This window comes from Panthera onca, chromosome E1 (assembly GCF_046562875.1).
Source record: "Panthera onca isolate mPanOnc1 chromosome E1, mPanOnc1 haplotype 2, whole genome shotgun sequence".
Taxonomy (NCBI): Eukaryota; Metazoa; Chordata; class Mammalia; order Carnivora; family Felidae; genus Panthera; species Panthera onca.
The window spans coordinates 58,921,668-58,931,796 of NC_138352.1; the positions used below are offsets into that span (position 1 = coordinate 58,921,668).

At 56.2% G+C, this 10,129-nt stretch overlaps 1 protein-coding gene across 1 annotated transcript; it reads right to left on the reverse strand.

Annotated features, from left to right (window-relative positions):
* Window positions 1-1,430: 1,430 nt before the first annotated feature.
* On the reverse strand, window positions 1,431-2,716 carry PYY (peptide YY). The gene is made up of 4 exons (XM_078436959.2): window positions 2,586-2,716; window positions 2,055-2,242; window positions 1,854-1,934; window positions 1,431-1,679 (listed from the first exon to the last, which is right to left on the reverse strand). The coding sequence occupies exons 2-4, from the start codon at window positions 2,240-2,242 to the stop codon at window positions 1,655-1,657; spliced, it is 294 nt and encodes a 97-aa protein (XP_078293085.1). The 5' UTR covers window positions 2,586-2,716; the 3' UTR covers window positions 1,431-1,654.
* Between the last annotated feature and the right edge of the window lie 7,413 nt (window positions 2,717-10,129).

Genomic DNA, 10,129 nt, shown 5'->3' on the forward strand with positions numbered 1-10,129 from the left:
GGGAAGCGGCTAGCGCCTAGTGACAGGGCAGTAGGGAGACGGAACCAGAGACGCTAACTCTACCCCCGAGAAATCAGGAGAGGCTTCTGGGAGGAGGTGAATACTACCCTGAAGCTGATTTCCAGACCTTTCCCTGCAGGCAGGAGAGTGGCCTGGACAAAGGCTTGGAGCGTCTGAGTCCGCATCGCTTGCGATGTGCGCCAGGCCCCGGGCCTGCCTTCGCTTCACCCTTCCGGCTCCACTCGAGGCAGCAGCACAGAAGAGGAGAGAGTCAGAGCCCCGGCCCCCTAGGATCTTCTCTCCTCCCATAGCCACCTAAGTGCAAATAGTCCTTGGAGACCCCTACCTCCGAAGTGACGCACGCAGCCTTCCCGACCTTCTGACCCTCTCTGGGTCTGGGGTTTGGGCTTCAATCCAATTCTCCGCCACACCCCCACCCCCAGCTCCCTGCCTTGGGCTTGTCCGTGTCCCGCTGCCCCAGAGGCCCAGGTGAGAACCCACAGATGGAAGAGGCTGTGTTTGAGCGGGCAGACATAGGCCTGTCCTTCAGGGGTTCCGAGGACTTAGCAGGGAGACCGAGCACAGCAACATGGACAGAACAGAGCAGCGGCCATGAGAGCTGGGCTGCCTCAGAGGGAAGTGTGCAGATCAGGGACAATCAGGAAGGCTTCCTGGACGAAAGGGGCTGGGAAGGAAGGGTATCAGGGAAGATCAGCCTGCAGGCAAGCTCTGGGATTCTTCTGTCATCCATACAGAGCGGTCAGGGACTTGGGTCAGACTCCAGTTCAGAGGTCCCAAGCGCCTTCAGCCTTCAGTGTCCAGTCTAGAGAAGGGCGGGGTGGGGGGCAGCACTGGAGGGTGTCACCATAGCCTTGTCACTAGGAAAGCACAGTTAGTGACTTAGCCATGGAGTGGGAATTCAGCAACGTGGGGGAGGGCACTGCTAAGGGAAGGGCACCCTCCACACTCCCACTGCCCCTCGTGCCCAGGGAATGGGAGATGTGAGAAATGACCCCTCCCCCTAGCACACATACACCCACCTCAACCCCGCCCCCTGCCCCATGACTTCCTCCACAGTCCCATCTTGGATCCCATCTCTGCTCCCAGCCACTCTCCTAGGCTGCCTCGCCGGCTCCCTTCCACCCCAGCCCCCCATCCTGTCCCAGCTCTCCTTCCGGCTCCTCCCTGCCCCTTGTCAGGAACTTTCATCCTGCCCCACTTCCAACCCAACAGGAGAGTGCCACCGAGGCCCCTTGCTTGGGCCACAGTGTCTTCTCTTAGCTCAGAGCCCAGGGGAGCTCCCAGCCCTGTCCTGGGAAGTCTTTTGTCTGGGGCGCCCAGTCTTCTCCGATCCTTCCACCCTCCCCTCCCCCCCACCCCGGATGCCACCTCCACGAAGGAGAAGGGAAAGGAAATACGCACACATTCCGTTTCAGTGAAATTTGCTCTTTATTTGGGGACCGGGGAAAGACCACACACAGCTCTCCAGCCCAGGGGCCGGGGGCACGGAGAAATGGGATGAAGACCCCATCCAGCACCCCCACCCCCTCCCAGGCACAGTAGGCAGCGAGAGGAACCCAGATTCCGGGGTCAGGAGCACACATGCAAACGAGGTCGGTGCAGTCGGCGTGTCTCCCAGGAGGCCTTGGGGTCGTCACCACATGTACGCGCCTTCTGGCCTGTAGGACGGAAAGGAAAGGAATCGCCCAGAGCCGGCCTCGGATCCAGGCGTGAGAACGCCAGGTGGTGGGGCCAGGGTGGGGGCTCCGTGGGGCCGCCCATCCCAGACCGAGCACTAGGGGACAAGACGGGTGGCCGGGGCGGGGGGGGGGGGGGAGGAGGAGGGCTTTTACCGTGACTTGACCTGGCGGTCCTCGCCGTCGGGGAAGAGCAGTTTCGAGAGGACCGCTTCCGGGCTGTCTCGTTTCCCGTACCTGGGGGCGGGGGTCGGAGGGGGCGGGGTCAGGCGCGGGCACGCCCCCGGGCGGAGGGGGAGGCGGAGGCGGGGGCGGGAGCCCCAGGGACCCGGCTCCGAGGCCGGCGCACGCGCTCACCGCTGCCGAGTGACCAGGTTGAGGTAGTGGCGCAGCGACGCGTAGTAGCGGCTCAGCTCCTCCGGCGACGCGTCTTCGCCGGGAGCCTCGGGTTTGGCGGGGTAGGCGTGGACCAGCGCCCCCAGGCAGGCGAGCAGGGCCAGCAGCACTGTGGCCACGGCGGGCCACGGCCGGCGCACGGTCACCATCTGGAGAGGGGGCAGTGGGTCGTGGGCCATCCCCCGCCTCGACACCCGACGGCGGGAGGCGGCCTGCCGTCGGGGCCCACGTTTCCCGGCCTGCGCAGGACCGCCAACGGACCGAGGCTCAGCTGCTGGCTCGCCGTGTGTTCTGCTGCACTGCCCCATCTGTGCCTCAGTTTCCCTGTCAGAGAGGCATAAGCCCTGCCGGCCTCCCCAACCCCCGCCCGTGCTAGAGATAAAGGGCTATGCTGGCCACTCAGCCCCAGTTTCCACCATCCCAGCCTCAGTTTCCCCACAAAATAGCCCGGGTTCCCCGGCAACAGACCATTCCTGGTCCCGGGCCACTCACGGCGACAGTTCTGGAAGCGGAGATGAGCAGGTGGAAGGCGAGAGGAGTCCCAAGGGCTGGACTGCTGCAGGTCGGGCTGTGGCCTCCTCCTCTGCTCAGCGCTTTCCCTGCGGGGCTTATATCCCCGGCCTGGGAAGGGAGGGGGAGTCCGAGGAGGGGGGGGGGAGCTCGAGGCGTGGGGAGGGCCCTTCCTCCTCCTTGCCTCCACCCCTGCCAGACCGCTGAGCTTCCACCCAGACAGTGCGTGATGTCTCCACCTTGTAGGAGATGAGGGGGCAGCCGCCAGGCTCAAACTCAGACTCTGGACAGAGCCTGAGCCCCATCTTCACCCCACAGCCCCCCAACAGCAGGTGAGCCTCCTGAGGAGGTGAAGCGTTTGTATCTAGACTCCTGGGGCAGCCCCTAAGGGCAGGGATGAGATTATATCTTCCCTAGCCTGCCCGTGGGTGGGAATAAGGGACACAGACCGGACCCTTGACCTCCAGCCAGTGGGACCTGTGACCATTCCGTGGAAAAGGCAACCTCGCTCAGCAATACCTTGGAGAGGGGCTGAGGAGTGGCAGGATCTGTGGGGAAAGCCTCTTTCTACTGGAGGTGGGGTAGGAGCCATGACCATGACTCTTGACCTTTATGATCCTGGAGGAGAGGCCTCTCTGGACACCCCACTATGTCCCTTCTCTGTGAAACAGTTGGGAAGAGCTGAGAGGAGGCAGAGGCCAGTCCCCCTCCAGAAGCAGCTGAGTCTGCCACCTGCACATCCAGCCTGACACACACAGACCCCCCGCCCCCAGCCCGAGCAGGCCTGGCACAGAGATCCCTCCAAAGCAGTTCACCCCTTCCCCATCCAGCTGTCATCCAGGCTCTGCTGTCTTCTCAGGTTGAGTGATGCCCATGCACGTGCCACTCTCCCCAGCCCGTTGCCGTCTCCACCCGGGTCTGAGGCCAAGATCCTCACCCAGGGCCTTTGAAAGAAAGAGGAAGGGCCCACTGTTTATCAGGCACCTACTGTGCACTGGGCAGAACAGGATTTCAGCGCGATGACACAATGAGCTGAGTTTATCCCCCTTTTACAGATGAGGAAACTGAAGCTCTGAGAGAGGAGGGAACCCGGGATGCAAACAAGAGGAAAGGGCTGGGGCAGGGCCCTCTCGGCCGAGGGGTGGAAAGGCTCACTACCTGGAATAATCAACCACAGGGCTCAGAAGGTGGGCATGGGGGAAGGGGAGGGGAGGCTAATTTGGGGGCCTGCTCCCCTTTCGGAGAGGCCAGCCGCATCGGACCTACCTGCCGCCATTGGAAAAAGGGGGTTGTTGGGGAGTCTCTCCATAAAGCCCTTTCCAGGTCTCCCCTCCCCCATCTGGCCAGAGCCCCCAGTGCTTCCCTCTGTCCCATCGGCCCCTGAGGGCAGGAGGGGCCATCTTGGTTGTGGGCCAGCCCCTCCGCCCTCTAGGACAGATGGCCGTGGGTGTTATTTTTAGAGCTCTCTCAAGGTGGAGAGTCTAAGGCTCCCTCAATCATCTTTTTACAGGTTCAGTCACCTGCACTCTCCGGAAATGGCTCCTTATCAACTAGTCAGGCCCCATGGGCCCCCGCACACCCTAAGAAAGGCCAGGGCAGCACGCTGAGTGTGGAGGCGGAAGGGGGCATAGACCCTATACTCAGAGGGAGGAGAAAAATCATTCACCCCAAGGGCAGGTCTTGGCCCTGTTCTCCAGGAACCCCAGTCTCAGAGGAGAGTCATAGCCATACCCTTGGGGATCCCCAGTCCGAGGGGAGGGGAGCAGCAGTATCACTGGGGAGCCCCAAACCAAGGGAGGAGGCACTCCACGATCCACGTAGAGCCCCAGTCTGGAGAGTTCCCAGGACACAGGGACAGGGAGGAAAACAGAGGGATAAGCCTGGGTCCAGTTGGGGGAGCGGACAGCAAAAATAAAAGAACACTCTTCCAGATGGCCATGGAAAGAAAGAGGCAGGTGCTCACCCTTGGGATGGAAAGGACAGCCAGGGGGGCTGGTTACGGCAGCTGTAACCCAGGGGTCAGAGCCTGGACAAGATCCTACGGGCTAAAGGGGACAAGGATATCTGAGAGTATGGGGGTTGGGGACACAGCGGCACCTGCTGGGGTGGTGACAGGGGGTTTCTAGTGTACTGATCCCAGGCAGAGAGAGATGATAGGGATTGTGAAATGCCCAAAGGGAATGGGTGGCCTTCCTGGAACCTTCTCATGCCTTCAGGAATATGGAGTCTGAGAATAGGTGGGAGCGGAGGAGAAACAGAGGAGCCAGAAGGCACCGGGGAAGGCCCGGATTCAGGGTACCACCCCTAAAGAAGTCACTTCCCTCTTTACGTTTAGAGTGAAAGAGAGAGGGACCTGAGAAGGTCCCTCAGGGCGGACCGGGAGCCAGCCTCCCACACCACACACAAACCTCCCTCCGTCTCGCCCCGCCCTCTGATTCCACTTCGCAATTACAGGGCAAGCCGATTGGTTCATTAATCACCACGTCCTCATTGAAGAGTTTATTAACTTGTTCATTAGTGGGGAGGATGTCTCAGCCCTCGATCAATAGGCTCAGTTACCCCCCCACCCACACACCCGCCACCATCATTGACCCATGACTCAGTTGCTATTAGACATGTCTGGGAGGTGGGGGGACTGATATTCATAAAAGGAGAAACTACAAAATAATGGTTATTGTAGACTTGCGGCCAGCATCTGCCTCCAACCTGTCCTCAAAGGGTGGTGGGGGCAGAATCACTGGGGTTGCCTTGATCCCCGTTCCCAGAATACCTAGCAAGGCCACTCCAGGGATCAGGGAGGCCAGGAACTTGGACCCCAGCTGAGCAGTCCCCTTACCCAGTGGGCTCAAGGGTCACTCATCAAGATAAGATGACCCGTGCCATGCATCCCCAGAGGCTTAGCATTCTGTACCCCATCGCACCACGCACCCACTGTCCCCCACTTTCCCCCACACAAAGGCTCTCTGTGATATACCACGTACTGGGCAGTGCTAGACCACTGCCTTCCACCCTCAGCAAGACCTCAGGCCCAAGGTCCTAGGGACAGCAAGTTGCCATGCAGTAAGAGAGAGTCAATCCTCATTCAACAAGCCCTTATTAAGCCCCTCCTCAGTGGCAGGCACCGTGACGAGCAGAGAGGACAGAGCAGTGAACCAAAAGGCAAAATCCTTGCCCTAATGGAACTTACATTCTAGAGGCGGGAAATACAAAATCAGTAAATAAACAAGAAAGCGTGGAGCATGTCTGTTTATGAGAGGTGTTATAGGAAAAAGTCAGGGTAAGGGGGATAAAGAGTCCTGGGGTGTACAGGGCTTACTTTATGTTGGGGGGTTAGGGAAGGCCTCACCTATAAGATGGCATTTGAAGGAATGCCTACCTTCTTTCTACCTTGGGAAGAATGTTCCAGGTGGGGGAAAGAGCAAGTGCAAAGGCCCTGAGGTAGGAGTGTTCTTGGCAGTTTGAGGAGGGCAAGGAGGCCCATGTGGCTGGAGGGCAGTGAGCAGTGGGGCTGTTAGAAGGAGAGATCAGGGACGCAGGAGGGGACTGGATTATGTAGGGCCTTGTTGCCTGCTATGAGGACTCTGGCTTTTGCTCAGAATGACATGAGAGCTTCAGTCCAAGGAGTGACATGGTGCGACTTAGGTGCTTTTTTTTTTTTTTTTAAGATTTTATTTTACCTTTTAAGTAATCTCTGCACCCAATGGGGGGCTCCGACCCACAACCCTGAGACCAAGAGTCTCACACTCCACCCACTGAGCCAGCCAGGCACCCCCTGACTTGGGTTTTGAAGGAAGCATCCTGGCTGCTGTGTTGAGAATAGACTGAAGGAGGGCAAGGTCAGAAGCAGGAAGGCCCTGGGGCTCCTGGGTGGCTCAGTTGGTTAAGCGTCTGAGTCTTGGTTTGGGCTCAGGTCATGATCTCGAGGTTCGTGAATTTGAGCCCCACATTGGGCTCTGCGCTGACAGTGCAGAACCTGCTTGGAATTCTCTCTTCCCCTCTCTCTCTCTGTCCCTCCTCTGCTTGCTCTCTCTCTCAAAATAAATAACTTCAGCTTAGGTCATGATCTCACGGATTGGGAGTTCAAGCCCACGTCAGGCTCTGTGCTGACAGCTCAGAGCCTGGAGCCTGCTTCGGATTCTGTGTCTCCCTCTCTCTCTGTCCCTCCCCCACTCGCACTCTGTCTCTCAAAAAAAAAAAAAAAAACAAAAAACATTAAAACATTTTAAAGAAGAAGAAGAAGGAAAAGAAGGAGGGGGGGGGAGGAGGAGGGGGAGGGGGGAGGAGGAGAGAAAACAGGGAAGCCAGTCAAGAACCTGCTGCAATAATCCAGCTAAGACTCGATGGTGTCACGGATGTGCACACACACACACACACACACACACACACATACACTCCCCATAGGTGTACATTCCCCATAACCTGCCGTTATGTCCGGACAGTGCTGACAACCTTTCATCTAGCCAAGAAAGTCTCTTGGAGGAGACAGCAGAAAATCAATGGGTGCCAACAGTAGCTAGGCAGTGGACCTGTCTGCTGTCTGATTTTTAAGGCTCCTCATTTATTAGTCCATGTGAAACTCTCCGTGTCACCTTGATTACTAGCCGTAGCCCAGGAAAATATTGGCTACCATGATGGTGCTTATCGAAATGCAAGCTTGTTCATTTTGTCACGAGTGTAAATGTCCTGTTGCCTAAAAACACTCTGGCTCTTGGCCAGAGTCAAGGTGTGAAGCTGTCACACTTTGGATTCTGGTTATATCTAGGGGGTGGGTTGGGGAGGTAGTAATGGCAAGAAAGAAAGGATTTTCACTTCTTACGACAGGAGTGTTCCTAGGAGACCTTCCCTTACCCAGACTTGTTGGTCCTTCTATAAAACGCAGCGACAGATGCCTGTGGCATGGTGGATTCCCAAGATCCAGGCTTCTCTCTGGAACAGGTATCAGCAAAGTCTCTCTGTAAAGGATCAAACAGTAAATATTTTAGTCTCTGTTCAGCGGTTCAACTTGGCTACTATAGCACAAAAGCAGCCATAAAACTATGCAAAAGAAACGAGTGGGCGTGGCTGTGCTCCAATGACACTTTATTTGTGGATATTAAAGATTGAATTTCACGTCATTTTCACGTCATGAACTATTCTTCGATTGTTTTTTTTCAACCGTCTAAAATGTAAAAGCATCCATCGTGAGACCATTTGTACTCAGGACGTAACCGACACAGACCCGCAGGACCACAGTTTGCCGACCCCGTGGTCTCAAAAAGCAGGTACTTCAGTTGCCCCCACCCCGGGGTTGAGTTGTTTGTTTACCAAGACTCAGCTGGATCTCGAGCCTCTTTCAGCCAGGTATCCTTGTCACTGTAATCCTATAATCACATAATCCTATTACCGTGTAATTCAATTAAATATTACACAAACTAATGAAATGTGATGCTCACTTGAAAGAGTCACTTCCTTGAAAACTAAGTTGGGGGCTTTGAAAAGGCTGAACGGAGAATTGCTGAAATGTTGAATTAGGCTCCGGCCCCTGCCCAGAAGGCCTGTGCACACCCCCCCCTCCCACCACATAAATGCTCCTGTTCCTGGGGATGAGCCCCCGGCCTGAGTCCGGAACGTCTCGGGGACCTACAGTCACAGGAGGCCCGTGCTGCTGGTACAGAAACTCGGGTCCTGAAAGTGACGTGATTCGGAGAAGAAGCAATTCTAACCCAGGCCGTTTGAGACTTTGTATCTGTGACTCTGGATGTCTCACGTGGTGCCACCCAGGAAATGGCTGTTGCATCAGTGAACGAGTGGGAATATTAAGTTAAAATATTGGTGCAGCTGTCTTAACAGAGACGAAATAATGGGAGCTTAAATACCATGGAGGTTTATTTCCCTCTCATAAAAGGGTCTGAGCTGGTGGATGGTCCAGAGGTAGGGCTCTGGTCCTGGCTCTGACCCACAAGGAGCCCAGGCACCGTTTGTCTTGTTACCCCAAGATTGTTGCATTCATCTGTATGCTGGGAGAATGCTCATTCCCCGCATCCCCCCCACCATCCACACTCCAGCTCATGGGAATGAGAAGAGGAAGTAGAGAGCGAGGATTTTCCTTTTAAAAAGACAATGGTGGGGGCACCTGGGTGGCTCAGTTGGTTGAGGGCCCGACTCTTGAATTCAGCTCAGGTCATGATCCCAGGGTCTTGGGATCGAGCCTAGCATGGGGTTCCGCACAGACAGCATGGAGCCTTCTTGGGATTCTCTCTCTCCCTCTGCCCTTCTACCCCTGCGCTCTCTCGCTCGCTCTCTCTCTCTCTCTCATAATTAATTAAGCGAGGAAGCTGCACATGTTACTTCGGCTTCTACGCCAGTGGCCAGAATTTGGTCACGTGGTCATTCTTCACCAGGAAGGAGGCCAGGATATGAGGTCCTCACCATGAGGATATCATCTTTCCCCCTCACCCCCCGGTTTTAACCCCCCTCTGTGGTGTTCTCCAACCTCCACAGCCAATGCTCTGATTCTCCTGACACCAGGTGGGTGCTGGACAAGTTGACTCAATTCTGATGTGAACTACGTCAGGTTGGCAGGGCTCCCACAGCTGACGGGTCCAGTCTCACAGAACTGCCCCCTACTTCAGACGCCACCGAAAGTCCTGAGCCTCCTGGACTGCATTTTTTTTTTTTTTTTGGTAATGTTTATTTATTTCTGAGACAATGCGAGCGACAAGAGTGCAAGCAACGGAGGGGCAGACGGAGGGAGACACAGAATCTGAAGCAGGCTCCAGTCTGAGCGGTCAGCCCAGAGCCCGACTCGGGGCTCGAACTCACGAACCGTGAGATCATGACCTGAGCCGAAGTCGGACGCTTCACTGACTGAACCACTCAGGCGCCCCGAGCCTCCTGGACTTCTGATTATAAATCTGGGACCCCCACGGCCCCCTCCTCAGGTTTGACAATTTGCTAGAACATCTCAAAGAACTCAGGAACCCACTTGATTGACATTTCCTGGTTTATTATAAAGGATGTTCTAAGGGATACAAATGAGCAGCCAGACAAAGAGGGATGTAGGGGAAGGTGTGAAAGGGTCCTGAGTGCAGGAGCCACTGCCCTCTTCGGGGATGGGGGTGGGGCCGGAAGTTCCAGGCTTCCCGGCAAAGCTTGGTGTCTCTGTCGACCGGCCCCCACCCGAAGCTATCTAGAGGCCCACTCACCAAGAGGCACCTCATTAAAACAAAAGATACTCCTTTCACCCGGGAAATGCCAAGAGACTTAGGAGCTCTGTCTCAGGAGCTCGGGACGAAGACCAAATATATATTTCTTATTATGCCACAGCCCCCTGTGCTAAGAATCCCCAAATCTTTGTCACCTGCTCCTGTGCTGAGTGCCTGACCCATATGACCCTCTGTCCCAGACGTATCCATTTGGTTGTCTCCCAGTCATCTAAAACTCCTTGTCACCTAGAGAGCAAAAACAATGATTCAGGGGCCCCCGGGGGGCTTAGTCAGTTAAGCGTCCGACTTCGGCGCAGGTCATGATCCCGTGGTTCACAGGTT

Excerpts from the sequence above, each read along its gene's own strand:
- PYY (XM_078436959.2), bottom strand. The coding sequence starts at position 2,242 with ATGGTGACCGTGCGCCGGCCGTGGCCCGCCGTGGCCACAGTGCTGCTG. Across the intron at positions 1,935-2,054 it reads AACCTGGTCACTCGGCAGCG|GTACGGGAAACGAGACAGCC; the intron begins GTGAGCGCGTGC and ends CCCCGCCCCCAG. Across the intron at positions 1,680-1,853 it reads GACCGCCAGGTCAAGTCACG|GCCAGAAGGCGCGTACATGT; the intron begins GTAAAAGCCCTC and ends TCCGTCCTACAG.